This window comes from Oncorhynchus keta, unplaced genomic scaffold (genome assembly GCF_023373465.1).
Source record: "Oncorhynchus keta strain PuntledgeMale-10-30-2019 unplaced genomic scaffold, Oket_V2 Un_contig_269_pilon_pilon, whole genome shotgun sequence".
Taxonomy (NCBI): Eukaryota; Metazoa; Chordata; class Actinopteri; order Salmoniformes; family Salmonidae; genus Oncorhynchus; species Oncorhynchus keta.
This window is the reverse complement of record NW_026285285.1, coordinates 347,419-362,500: the sequence shown is the minus strand read 5'-3', so window position 1 is coordinate 362,500 and position 15,082 is coordinate 347,419. Positions and strand designations below refer to the sequence as shown.

The 15,082-nt window shown below is 44.2% G+C and overlaps 1 protein-coding gene across 1 annotated transcript in view; it reads right to left on the bottom strand.

Moving 5' to 3' along the window:
• Positions 1-13,109, bottom strand: part of LOC118378495 (phosphatase and actin regulator 3-like) — an 81,380-nt gene extending 68,271 nt beyond the window's left edge. The window contains exon 1 of the mRNA XM_052506617.1: positions 12,771-13,109. Within this exon, the coding sequence (XP_052362577.1) occupies positions 12,771-12,897 (127 nt within the window). The 5' untranslated portion in view covers positions 12,898-13,109. The remainder of the gene's footprint in view (positions 1-12,770) is intronic.
• Positions 13,110-15,082: the final 1,973 nt, after the last annotated feature.

Genomic DNA, 15,082 nt, shown 5'->3' with positions numbered 1-15,082 from the left:
ACCTTAGTGCTGCTTTTGATACCATCGATCACCACATTCTTTTGGAGAGATTGGAAACCCAAATTGGTCTACACGGACATGTTCTGGCCTGGTTTAGATCTTATCTGTTGGAAAGATATCAGTTTGTCTCTGTGAATGGTTTGTCCTCTGACAAATCAACTGTAAATTTCGGTGTTCCTCAAGGTTCCGTTTTAGGACCACTATTGTTTTCACTATATATTTTACCTCTTGGGGATGTTATTCGAAAACATAATGTTAACTTTCACTGCTATGCGGATGACACACAGCTGTACATTTCAATGAAACATGGTGAAGCCCCAAAATTGCCCTCGCTAGAAGCATGTGTTTCAGACATAAGGAAGTGGATGGCTGCAAACTTTCTACTATTAAACTCAGACAAAACAGAGATGCTTGTTCTAGGTCCCAAGAAACAAAGAGATCTTCTGTTGAATCTGACAATTAATCTTAATGGCTGTACAGTCGTCTCAAATAAAACTGTGAAGAATCTCGGCGTTACTCTGGACCCTGATCTCTCTTTTGAAGAACATATCAAGACCATTTCGAGGACAGCTTTTTTCCATCTACATAACATTGCAAAAATCAGAAACTTTCTGTCCAAAAATGATGCAGAAAAATGAATCCATGCTTTTGTCACTTCAAGGTTAGACGACTGCAATGCTCTACTTTCCGGCTACCCGGATAAAGCACTAAATAAACTTCAGTTAGTGCTAAATACGGCTGCTAGAATCCTGACTAGAACCAAAAAATTTGATAATCAATCTACGTGTGTGCGTTCTCTAATTCTCTCCTTCTCTCTTTCTTTCTCTCTCTCGGAGGACCTGAGCCCTAGGACCATGCCCCAGGACTACCTGACATGATGACTCCTTGCTGTCCCCAGTCCACCTGGCCATGCTGCTGCTCCAGTTTCAACTGTTCTGCCTTACTATTATTCGACCATGCTGGTCATTTATGAACATTTGAACATCTTGGCCATGTTCTGTTATAATCTCCACCCGGCACAGCCAGAAGAGGACTGGCCACCCCACATAGCCTTGTTCCTCTCTAGGTTTCTTCCTAGGTTTTGGCCTTTCTAGGGAGTTTTTCCTAGCCACCGTGCTTCTACACCTGCATTGCTTGCTGTTTGGGGTTTTAGGCTGGGTTTCTGTACAGCACTTTGAGATATCAGCTGATGTACGAAGGGCTATATAAATAAATTTGATTTGATTTGATTTAGATACATCTTAGCCAAATAATAAATCCTGTTAGAGATAGGGCCAGTATTTCCCCTTTGGATGAATTGCGTGCCCATAGTGAACTGCATCAAAATCTGTCCTAAATTGCTAATATATGCATATTATTATTCATATTGGATAGAAAACACTCTGAAGTTTCTTAAACCGTTTGAATTATGTCTGTGAGTATAACAGAACTCACAGGGCAGGCAATCTTCCAAACTAGTTTTGAAATCCTGAAAGTTGGGGCAACTTTGACGTCATCGCCCCCTCCCTTCCCAATAAGTTATGGATCTGGAAACACTTCCTACTACTTCCACTAGATGTTCAGTAGAAAGTGTAATGGAGCATTTGCTGTGAACTTTGACCTAACGGGAAGGAAAGTAGTAGGTGTCGCAAAAGATTTCCATTTTGTTGAGGCGCGTTTGCCTTTGAGTGCTTCGGCCAATCAGCCCCAGATGAAAACAAATGATCCGGTTGGAATGCTATTGGTTCTGTATGATTATAACATCCTGAAGATTGATTCTGCACTTAGTTTGACCAGTTTCTTCGACCTGTAATATGTCCTTTGGAAGTTTTGATGCAAAGTTATCCTGGACCAGAAGTCATTTTTTGGGCATTTGAGCTGAAAGTGGTAGCAAATGCTGCTACTTGGACACTAGAATTGAACATTATGAAACAAAACAATTTATTGTGGAACTAGGACTCCTTGCACTACATTCTGATGGAAGACCATCAAAGGTAAGGGAATATTTATGTTGTAATTTTGTATTTCTGTTGACTTTCTGTTGACCACCTGTTCTGATTCTAACCCTAACAGGACTGACAGCCTGTTCTGATTCTAACCCTAACAGGACTGACCACCTGCTCTGATTCTAACCCTAACAGGACTGACCACCTGCTCTGATTCTAACCCTAACAGGACTGACCACCTGTTCTGATTCTAACCCTAACAGGACTGACCACCTGTTCTGATTCTAACCCTAACAGGACTGACCACCTGCTCTGATTCTAACAGGACTGACCACCTGCTCTGATTCTAACCCTAACAAGACTGACCACCTGCTCTGATTCTAACAGGACTGACCACCTGCTCTGATTCTAACCCTAACAGAACTGACCACCTGTTCTGATTCTAACCCTAACAGGACTGACCACCTGCTCTGATTTTAACCCTAACAGGACTGACCACCTGCTCTGATTCTAACCCTAACAGGACTGACCACCTGTTCAGATTCTAACCCTAACAGGACTGACCACCTGCTCTGATTCTAGCCCTAACAGGACTGACCACCTTCTCTGATTCTAACCCTAACAGGACTGACCACCTGCTCTGATTCTAACAGCACTGACCACCTGCTCTGATTCTAACAGGACTGACCACCTGCTCTGATTCTTTCAGGCCTGACCACCTGCTCTGATTGTAACAGGACTGACCACCTGCTCTGATTCTAACAGGACTGACCACCTGCTCTGATTCTAACAGGACTGACCACCTGCTCTGATTCTAACAGGACTGACCACCTGCTCTGATTCTATCAGGACTGACCACCTGCTCTGATTCTAACCCTAACAAGACTGACCTCCTGCTCTGATTCTAACCCTAACAGGACTGACCACCTGCTCTGATTCTAACAGGACTGACCACCTGCTCTGATTCTAACCATAACAGCACTGACCACCTGCTCTGATTCTAACAGGATTGACCACCTGCTCTGATTCTAACAGGACTGACCACCTGCTCTGATTCTAACCATAACAGCACAGACCACCTGCTCTGATTCTAACAGGATTGACCACCTGCTCTGATTCTAACCATAACAGCACTGACCACCTGCTCTGATTCTAACAGGACTGACCACCTGCTCTGATTCTAACAGGACTGACCACCTGCTCTGATTCTAACAGGACTGACCACCTGCTCTGATTCTAACAGGACTGACCACCTGCTCTGATTCTAACAGGACTGACCACCTGCTCTGATTCTAACCCTAACAAGACTGACCTCCTGCTCTGATTCTAACCCTAACAGGACTGACCACCTGCTCTGATTCTAACCATAACAGCACTGACCACCTGCTCTGATTCTAACAGGATTGACCACCTGCTCTGATTCTAACAGCACTGACCACCTGCTCTGATTCTAACAGGACTGACCACCTGCTCTGATTCTAACAGGACTGACCACCTGCTCTGATTCTAACAGGACTGACCACCTGCTCTGATTCTAACAGGACTGACCACCTGCTCTGATTCTAACAGGACTGACCACCTGCTCTGATTCTAACAGGATTGACCACCTGCTCTGATTCTAACAGGACTGACCACCTGCTCTGATTCTAACAGGATTGACCACCTGCTCTGATTCTAACAGCACTGACCACCTGCTCTGATTCTAACAGGACTGACCACCTGCTCTGATTCTAACAGGACTGACCACCTGCTCTGATTCTAACAGGACTGACCACCTGCTCTGATTCTAACCCTAACAGGACTGACCACCTGCTCTGATTCTAACAGGACTGACCACCTGCTCTGATTCTAACAGGACTGACCACCTGCTCTGATTGTAACAGGACTGACCACCTGCTCTGATTCTAACAGGACTGACCACCTGCTCTGATTCTAACAGGATTGACCACCTGCTCTGATTCTAACAGGACTGACCACCTGCTCTGATTCTAACAGGACTGACCACCTGCTCTGATTCTAACAGGACTGACCACCTGCTCTGATTCTAACAGGACTGACCACCTGCTCTGATTCTAACAGGACTGACCACCTGCTCTGATTCTAACAGGACTGACCACCTGCTCTGATTCTAACAGGACTGACCACCTGCTCTGATTCTAACAGGATTGACCACCTGCTCTGATTCTAACAGCACTGACCACCTGCTCTGATTCTAACAGGACTGACCACCTGCTCTGATTCTAACAGGACTGACCACCTGCTCTGATTCTAACAGGACTGACCACCTGCTCTGATTCTAACAGGACTGACCACCTGCTCTGATTCTAACAGGATTGACCTCCTGCTCTGATTCTAACCATAACAGCACTGACCACCTGCTCTGATTCTAACAGGACTGACCACCTGCTCTGATTCTAACAGGATTGACCTCCTGCTCTGATTCTAACAGGACTGACCACCTGCTCTGATTGTAACAGGATTGACCACCTGCTCTGATTCTAACAGGATTGACCACCTGCTCTGATTCTAACAGGACTGACCACCTGCTCTGATTCTTTCAGGACTGACCACCTGCTCTGATTCTAACAGGATTGACCACCTGCTCTGATTCTAACAGGATTGACCACCTGCTCTGATTCTAACAGGACTGACCACCTGCTCTGATTCTAACAGGATTGACCACCTGCTCTGATTCTAACAGGACTGACCACCTGCTCTGATTCTAACAGGATTGACCACCTGCTCTGATTCTAACAGGACTGACCACCTGCTCTGATTCTAACAGGATTGATCTCCTGCTCTGATTCTAACCATAACAGCACTGACCACCTGCTCTGATTCTAACAGGACTGACCACCTGCTCTGATTCTAACAGGATTGACCTCCTGCTCTGATTCTAACCATAACAGCACTGACCACCTGCTCTGATTCTAACAGGACTGACCACCTGCTCTGATTCTAACAGGATTGATCTCCTGCTCTGATTCTAACCATAACAGCACTGACCACCTGCTCTGATTCTAACAGGACTGACCACCTGCTCTGATTCTAACAGGATTGACCACCTGCTCTGATTCTAACCCTAACAGGACTGCTCTGATTCTCTGCACCTTAGCACACATAAAATCTAAAAAATAAATCATATTTAACTAGGCAAGTCAGTTAAGAACAATTCTTATTTACATTGACCAAACCCCGACGACGCTGGGCCAATTGTGTGCCGCCCTATGGGACTCCCAATCACAGCCGGATGTGATACAGCCTGGAATAAAACCAGGGTCTGTAGTGACGCCTCTAGCACTGAGATGCAGTGACTTAGACCGCTGCGCCACTCAGGAGCCCCCATGCACACACATTCATGAACAAGATGGCGCAGACAGAGATGGTCGTTCATAGGCATTATGGCCGTTCATCGGCAAGATGGGCGTTCATAGGCAAGATGGGCGTTCATAGGCAAGATGGGCGTTCATAGGCAAGATGGGCGTTCATAGGCAAGATGGGCGTTCATAGGCAAGATGGGCGTTCATAGGCAAGATGGGCGTTCATAGGCAAGATGGGCGTTCATAGGCAAGATGGGCGTTCATAGGCAAGATGGGCGTTCATAGGCAAGATGGGCGTTCATAGGCAAGATGGTGCCGACAGAGATGGTCGCCTCGCTTCGAGTCCTTAGGAAACTATGCAGTATTTTGTTTTTTTTATGTGCTCAAATGTATACACCTGTCAGCAACAGGTTGAAACAGCCGAATCCACTCACTCCTTCTGTAGCTCAGTTGGTAGAGCATGGCGCTTGTAACGCCAGGGTAGTGGGTTCGATTCCCGGGACCACCCATACGTAGAATGTATGCACACATGACTGTAAGTGGCTTTGGATAAAATATTATATTATTATTATATATTATTATATATTATTATATTATTATTATAAGGTGTATCCACATACTTATGTAATAACATGTATACAGTACCAGTCAAAAGTTTAGACACGCCTACTCATTCAAGGGTTTTTCTTTATTTTTACTATTTTCTACATTGTAGAATAATAGTGAAGACATCAAAACTATGAAATGACACAATATGGAATCATGTTGTAAACTAAAAAGTGTTAACTTCTCTAGGATAGGGGGCAGCATTTGGAATTTTGGATGAAAAGCATGCCCAAATTCAACTGCCTGCTACTCATCCCCAGAATATAAGATAGGCATATTATTAGTAGTAGATCTGGATAGAAAACACTCTGAAGTTTCTAAAACTGTTTGAATCATGTCTGTGAGTATAACAGAACTTATGTAGCAGGCGAAACCCCGAGGACAAACCATTCAGATTTATTTTTTTGTGGTCACCCTCTTTTCAATGGGTTTTCATTGGGAATCCAGATTTCTAAGGGACTTGCTTGCGGTTCCTACCACTTCACCAGTCTTTAGAAATTGGTTGAGGTTATTCCTTTGTGTAATGAAGAAGTACGGCCATCTTGAACGAGGGTCACTTGAAGTGTACTGTTAGATAGAGGCACGTGACCAGAAAGCTACAGGTTGTTTTCCTCCTGTATTGAACACAGATCATCTCGTCTTCAATTTTATTGATTATTTACATTAAAAAATACCTAAAGTTGTATTACAAAAGTAGTTTGAAATGTTTTGGCAAAGTTTACAGGTAACTTTTGAGATATTTTGTCACGTTGCGCAAGTTGGAACCGGTGTTTTTCTGTATCAAACGCGCCGATTAAATGGACATTTTGGATATATATGGACGGAAGTAATCGAACAAAAGGACCATTTGTGATGTTTATGGGACATATTGGAGTGCCAACAGAAGAAGCTCGTCAAAGGTAAAGCATGATTTATATTTTTATTTCTGCGTTTTGTGTCGCGCCTGCAGGGTTGAAATGTTTTCTCTCTTTTGTTTATGGAGGTGCTATCCTCAGATAATAGCATCGTTTGCTTTCGGGAAAAAGCCTTTTTGAAATCTAACATATTGGCTGGATTCACAACACGTGTAGCTTTAATTTGGTATATTGCATGTGTGATTTCATGAAAGTTTGATTTTTAGAGGAATTTATTTGAATTTGGCGCTATGCATTTTCACTGGCTTTTGGCCAGGTGGGACGCTACCGTCCCACATATCCCTGAGAGGTTTAAACAAATCAAAATAGGTTCTTCAAAGTAGCCACCCTTTGCCTTGATGACAGCTTTGCACACTCTTAGCATTCAAAATCCGATTTGAGTCAAATCTAGACCTTGCCTCGTAACTAGTTACGCCCAGAGAACTTGCCCTGAAGGCGGTTACGCCCACTTAAGACCTGTGAGTTAAGAATTAGCAGACTAAGTGACCCGAGCTGCAGCCAAGGTCTAAAAAGTCAACAAACCCAAAACGCAACACAAGGTTGAAGACAAAGAAATATGTTTTCTACCCAAGCTACGGATGAGTAGCTGTGTCTAAGTGGGTCAAGCCGGACCACCTAGCCTCCACTCCCCATCGAATCGTGGTATCTACACTGTTTTCCATTCCTACACTGTGAGCTCTGAGCTACAGAGCTGTCTGTCCTCAGAAGACCCCTTCCAGAGCAAGGGCGAGGAATCAGACCACTAAGCCAAAAGGACCCTGACATCGTGAGGACAACCAGAGAGTTGCGCCGGTGAAGTGCGTCATTGAGAAGCCTAAACGACCCACGCGGAGCTTCCCATCTGAGACCTTCAACACGTAATTACATCATTATATTCTGACCCATAAGAGCGGCAGTTCGGGGCAAGGTTAGGGTTCAAATAAACATAGCTGACTAATGCACCCACATGTATATTTCTCTTGTGTACTTTCTCTTTTTCTCTCTCTTATAAATCCCCATTTTGGGTAACACGTGCCATAGTGTGTTGGCCCGTTATACTAAGTTCTAATCAATAGCCTAGACTGTGTTGTGTATGTGTATATTGTATTATCATTTTAGCTTTCTTGTAAATAAAATTTCCCCATGCGGACAATAAAGTCAGTAAGTAAGAAAGTGGCTTCATTTATATATATATTATTATATTATATATATATAATTATATATTATATATTCATTTATATTATTATTATTATATTAAAGTGGCTTCATTTCAAGTGTACAGTTAGCTAGCTAACGTTAGCTGGCTGGGTGGGTAGCTAGCTAACGTTAGCTGGCTGGGTGGGTAGCTAGCTAACGTTAGCTGGCTGGGTGGGTAGCTAGTTAACGTTAGCTGGCTGGGTGGGTAGCTAGCTAACGTTAGCTGGCTGGGTGGGTAGCTAGCTAATGTTAGCTGGCTGGGTGGGTAGCTAGCTAACGTTAGCTGGCTGGGTGGGTAGCTCGCTAACGTTAGCTGGCTGGGTGGGTAGCTAGCTAACGTTAGCTGGCTGGGTGGGTAGCTAGCTAACGTTAGCTGGCTGGGTGGGTAGCTAGCTAACGTTAGCTGGCTGGGTGGGTAGCTCGCTAACGTTAGCTGGCTGGGTGGGTAGCTAGTTAACGTTAGCTGGCTGGGTGGGTAGCTAGTTAATGTTAGCTGGCTGGGTGGGTAGCTTGCTAACGTTAGCTGGCTGGGTGGGTAGCTCGTTAATGTTTGTGTGTGATCTTCTTCTTCTTATCTCAGACACATTTGCTTGACTAGTTATAGCCATTGAACCTGGTTGGCTAGCTACCTGCAGATTCATGCAGGGTAGTAACATCATGAGTTGTGATTATGGTTCATTGTTTAGCTAGCTACATCTCTTAGCAAAAGACGTGTCTTAGTGTGCCAGAGTGCAGAATAACTGATGAATTTTGGAAAGCTCAACACCCGTTGAATATGTCCGGTGTCAGTAAACGTCAGCAACTTACAGCGTAATTCAATTGTTGCCAGCAGCACAGTTACAGTCACCAACGCTCTGGATAACATGAAAACTGCCTAACCAGCTCTGCTAGGATCAGTAAAATGGTCAGAGTGAGGTGTTCTCTCATTATGTGTCTGGAAGTAGCTAGCCAATGTTAGCCAGTTAGCTTGCGTGCTTGACTGTCGTTGTGAGGTCAGAGCTTTCGGAACAACCCTACTTATTAGCCAGAGCGTCCAGTGCACTCTCTGAACACGAAACGCTCTGAATTTACGAACGGACAATCCCACAGCACAGTTGCAGTCACCAACACTCTGTTAAACATACTGTAACAGCCTAACCAGATCTGCTAGGGCGAGTAATGTTCAGTGAGCTGTTCTCTCTCACTTAGATGTCTGGAAGTAGCTGGCAAGTTAGTACAGAACAGTTGGATCAACTGTTAAGGAGATGGGTGGGGCTAAGGCTTAAAAGGGTGTGAACAATGCTGAATGGGTGGGGCTAAGGCTTAAAAGGGTGTGAACAATGCTGAATGGGTGGGGCTAAGGCTTAAGAGAGTGTGAACCATGCTGAATGGGTGGGGCTAAGACTTAAAAGGGTGTATACATTTTTTTATCCAATGTAAAAAACTGAAATTCAAATGTGGCTACATAAGACCGAATCCAGGTGGTGAGTCACGTCTTGGTCTTTTACCAAATAGGGCTATGTTCTGTATACCACCCCTACCTTGTCACAACACAACTGATTTGCTCAAACGTATTAAGAATGAAAGAAATGGCACAAATTAACTTTTGACAAGGCACACCTGTTAATTGAAATGCATTCCAGGTGACTACCTCATGAAGCTGGTTGAGAGAATGCCAAGAGTGTGCAAAGCTGTCACCGAGGCAAGGGGTGGCTACTTTGAAGAATATCAAATAGAAAATATATTTTGATTTATTTAACCCTTTTCAGGTTACTACATGATTCCATATGTGTTATTTCATAATTTCGATGTCTTCATTATTATTCTACAATGTAGAAAATAGTAAAAAATAAAGAAAAACCCTTGAATGAGTAGGTGTGTCCAAACTTTTGAGTGGTACTGTATATATATATATAGTGACATATAGTAGTGTTACTAGTTCAACTGGGGGCCTACTGTATGGTCATCAGCTGTACTGTTGCTCTATAGCAAAACACTGAGCTGTTAACACTATTCTATTACTACACCACCTGGGAGCTGTGTGTGTGTGTGTGTGTGTGTGTGTGTGTGTGTGTGTGTGTGTGTGTGTGTGTGTGTGTGTGTGTGTGTGTGTGTGTGTGTGTGTGTGTGTGTGTGTGTGTGTGTGTGTGTGTGTGTGTGTGTGTGTGTGTGTGTGTGTGTGTGTGTTTAAATAAGAGTACAATAGTCTGGAACAACTGTCAGGGACAGGAAATGAAACCACTAGGCTACCTACCGCCTCTACACTCTAACCACTAGGCTACCTACCGCCTCTCCCCTCTAACCACTAGGCTACCTACCGCCTCTACACTCTAACCACTAGGCTACCTACCGCCTCTCCCCTCTAACCACTAGGCTACCTACCGCCTCTACACTCTAACCACTAGGCTACCTACCGCCTCTACACTCTAACCACCAGGCTACCTACCGCCTCTCCCCTCTAACCACTAGGCTACCTACCGCCTCTCCCCTCTAACCACCAGGCTACCTACCGCCTCTACACTCTAACCACTAGGCTAACTGCCGCCTCTACACTCTAACCACTAGGCTACCTACCGCCTCTACACTCTAACCACTAGGCTACCTGCCGCCCAAATATGCTCCCTATACTCTTATGGTATGTTCAGCTCTTCACAGGTTCTGTTGTCATTGTTGTCACTGAATTGACTGGAATTGAAATATAATTGACCCAAAACCTGGTTTCATTTGACCTCGGATGTTAATGCTGCCACCACCTTGCTTCACCGTAGGGATGGTGCCAGGTTTCCTCCAGATATGAGGTTGGCATTCAGGCCAAAGAGTTCCATCTTGGTTTCATCACACCAGATAATCTTGTTTCTGCGGTCTGCGAGTCCTTTGGGTGCCTTTTGCAAACTCCAAGCAGGCTGTTATATGCCTTTTTCTGAGGAGTGGCTTCCGTCTTGCCACTTTACCACAAAGGCCTGATTTGTGGACTGCCGCAGAGATGGTTGTCCTTCTAGAAGGTTTTCCCATTTCCACAGAGGAACTCTGGAGCTCTGTCAGAGTGACCATCATCCCTTTCCCCCTGATATCTCAGTTTGGCCGTGCGAAAAGCTCTAGGAAGAGTCTTGGTGGTTCCAAACTTCTTCTATTTAAGAATGTTGGAGGCCACTGTGCTTCAATGCTGCAGAAATGTGTTGGTACCCTTCCCCAGATCTGTGCTTCACCTTCCGGAGACACCTGAAACCCCACCTCTTTAAGGAATACCTAGGATAGGATAAGTAATCCTTCTCACCCCCCTTTAAGATTTAGATGCACTATTGTAAAGTGGCTGTTCTACTGGATGTCATAAGGTGAATGCACCAATTTGTAAGTCACTCTGGATAAGAGCGTCTGCTAAATGACTTAAATGTAAATGTAAATGTAAATGCTTCAATGCTGCAGAAATGTGTTGGTACCCTTCCCCAGATCTGTGCTTCAATGCTGCAGAAATGTGTTGGTACCCTTCCCCAGATCTGTGCTTCAATGCTGCAGAAATGTGTTGGTACCCTTCCCCAGATCTGTGCTTCAATGCTGCAGAAATGTGTTGGTACCCTTCCCCAGATCTGTGCTTCAATGCTGCAGAAATGTGTTGGTACCCTTCCCCAGATCTGTGCTTCAATGCTGCAGAAATGTGTTGGTACCCTTCCCCAGATCTGTGCTTCAATGCTGCAGAAATGTGTTGGTACCCTTCCCCAGATCTGTGCTTCAATGCTGCAGAAATGTGTTGGTACCCTTCCCCAGATCTGTGCTTCAATGCTGCAGAAATGTGTTGGTACCCTTCCCCAGATCTGTGCTTCAATGCTGCAGAAATGTGTTGGTACCCTTCCCCAGATCTGTGCTTCGACACCATTCTGTCTCGGAGCGCTACGGACAATTTCTTCAACCTCATGGCTTGGTTTTTGCTCTGACATGCACTGTCAACTGTGGGATCTTATATAGACAGGTTCGTGCCTTTCCAAATCATTTCCAAATCAATTGAATTTACCACATGTGGACTCCAATCAAGTTGTAGAAACATCTCAAGGATGATCAATGGAAACAGGATGCACCTGAGCTCAATTTCAAGTCTCATAGCAAAGGGTCTGAATGCTTATGGAAATAAGTTATTTCAGTTTTGCTAACATTTCTAAAAACCTGTTTTCACTTTGTCATTATGGGGTATTGTGATGTCATTATGGGGTATTGTGATGTCATTATGGGGTATTGTGATGTCATTATGGGGTATTGTGATGTCATTATGGGGTATTGTGTGTAGATTGATGAAGAAAATAAACAATTGAATACATTTTTGAATAAGGCAATAATGGAACAAAACGTGAAAAGGGGAATGGGTCTGAATGTACTGTATATTAAAACAAGTATCTATAGGTTAAATGCTGTAGTGGCCTAAACAATCCCCACAAAATCCTGGAGGGACTGTCTTTTCCACTGTCGTTTTCTGCTCTCTCATGCAAACACTCCAATACATTACTAGGCTCCTGTATTCACAGCTTGTCTGTGGAGGCTTGTAATAGCCTATAGTTTATATAAATAACACATTACTATTCATGGCTAATAATGCATGTTTTTCAGGAAAAATGAATGTATTTATGAGGCTACATTTCTTTTATACGAAATTCAAAAAACGCACTCCCATGGATGATCACGATTGATGTTCGCAGTGTGCCGCGGACGCCGTCACTCAACCCGGAGGGGAAAAAACACAACTCATGTTGCAACACACAGCCTACATCCAACACAACACGGCCAGGATATTCTGAAATGTAGAATCAGGGACGGACTACTATAGAAATCAGACAGACAAGCCGTGATGAGTGATAGTCACCAACCTGCTGCAGTACGCTGTGCTCCGGTAGCTCCGGCGGCACGAGGTTCAACGATGATGCTGCTCGGGTCGCTGTGAGATCTGACTCTCTGCAGCAGGCAGGACTCCTCCAGCACATTCGAGGTAGCCATGGAGATGGAGACAGACTACAGACTGGAGACAGGCAGGATAAAACGGTCGGGAAAGAAAATACAATATTGAGAATGTTCTCAACGTCGGAGAGATACAAGGTCACCACGAGCAGAACATCCAGCGGTTTGTCGGTAATGGGTAGTAACGGATAATTAATTCGGTTTGACAACCAACCGCATCTTCGTTGAGTAGGCGACCCGAGAGGCAACGGGAAGAAGATAATATATCCCTCAGTGACGCGTCTCTCTCTCTCTCCGTCCCCCTCTCTCTGTCCACCTCTATCTCCCTCTCTGCGTGAGCATGTGTGCCAAAGTAGAGGAGAGGGATGGTGTTCGTAGGATACAGTGACATGTTTGTCTGATATTATGGCAAAATTCATATAAAATGCGACCTTTTTTTACATTTTAGCTGAGCTCATACAAGATTAAGGACATTAAAGGGGCAATCTGCGAATGGTTTATATATTTGCCCATTAATTATATATACCCATGGATTCTTGAAGAATGTAATTTATACATGCCTCGTGAGTTTAGTTCAACTGTTGTACCCCATCAGAACGCAAAAACAATCAGCTGGTTTTACCCCATGGTTTATAAACAATACAATTGTAAACACAAGCAGTGTAGCCTTAAGGCATGGTTAAAACTATGTCTATCATTGACAGTCATTCATGGCATCCATAACTCTGTCTTTGAGTTTGATAAAGGTGGTTATCTCTCCAACCCCTTCCCTAAACTATTACCAAAACAGCTGCTTTGAACTGCAGATTGGCCCTTTAAGGATAGGGCTGGTTTCCCTGACACAGATTAGGCCTGAAGTTAGTCCTGGGCTAAAACACTAGATTATCTTTGGGGACAAACAGAAGTGTTCACTGACATACAACACTCCATCTATATCATGACAATAAGAGCATCCCAAATGGCACCCTATTCCCTATATAGAACACTACTGTTGACCAGAGCCCTATTCCCTATATAGAACACTACTGTTGACCAGAGCCCTATTCCCTATATAGAACACTACTGTTGACCAGAGCCCTATTCCCTATATAGAACACTACTGTTGACCAGAGCCCTATTCCCTATATAGAACACTACTGTTGACCAGAGCCCTATTCCCTATATAGAACACTACTGTTGACCAGAGCCCTATTCCCTATACAGAACACTACTGTTGACCAGAGCCCTATTCCCTATATAGAACACTACTGTTGACCAGAGCCCTATTCCCTATATAGAACACTACTGTTGACCAGAGCCCTATTCCCTATATAGAACACTACTGTTGACCAGAGCCCTATTCCCTATATAGAACACTACTGTTGACCAGAGCCCTATTCCCTATATAGAACACTACTGTTGACCAGAGCCCTATTCCCTATATAGAACACTACTGTTGACCAGAGCCCTATTCCCTATATAGAACACTACTGTTGACCAGAGCCCTATTCCCTATATAGAACACTACTGTTGACCAGAGCCCTATTCCCTATATATAGAACACTACTGTTGACCAGGGCCCTATTCCCTACATAGTGCACTACTGCTGACCAGAGCCCTGTGAGAATAGGATGCCATTTGGGATGCTCACATTATCAGATGCTGTTGTAGTCTACATCACGTGTCAAACTCATTCCGCGGAGGGCCGAGCGTCTGCTGGTTCGCTAAGTCATAAACAACTCCCCTCACCTGGTTGTCTACGTCTTAATTGAAAGGGAAAAATCAAAAACCTGCAGACACTCGACCCTTCGTGGAATGAGTTTGCCACCCTTGTTCCACACTGGACAAAAATATAAACACATCATGTAAAGTGTTGGTCCCATGTTTCATGAGCTGAAATAAAAGATCCCAGAAATGTTCCATACGCACAAAAAGCGTGTTTCTCTCAAATGTTGTTGACATCCCTGTTAGTGAGCATTTATCTTTTGCCAAGATAATCCATCCACCTGACAGGTGTGGCATATCAAGAAGCTGATTAAACAGCATGATCATTACACAGGTGCACCTTGTGCTGGGGAAAATAAAAGGCCACTCTAAAATGTGCAGTTTTGTCACACAACACAATGCCACAGATGTCTCAAGTTTTGAGGGAGCGTGCATTTGGTATGTTGACTGCAAATCAAACCAAATTGTATTTGTCACATACACATGGTTAGCAGATGTTAATGGGAGTGTAGCGAAATGC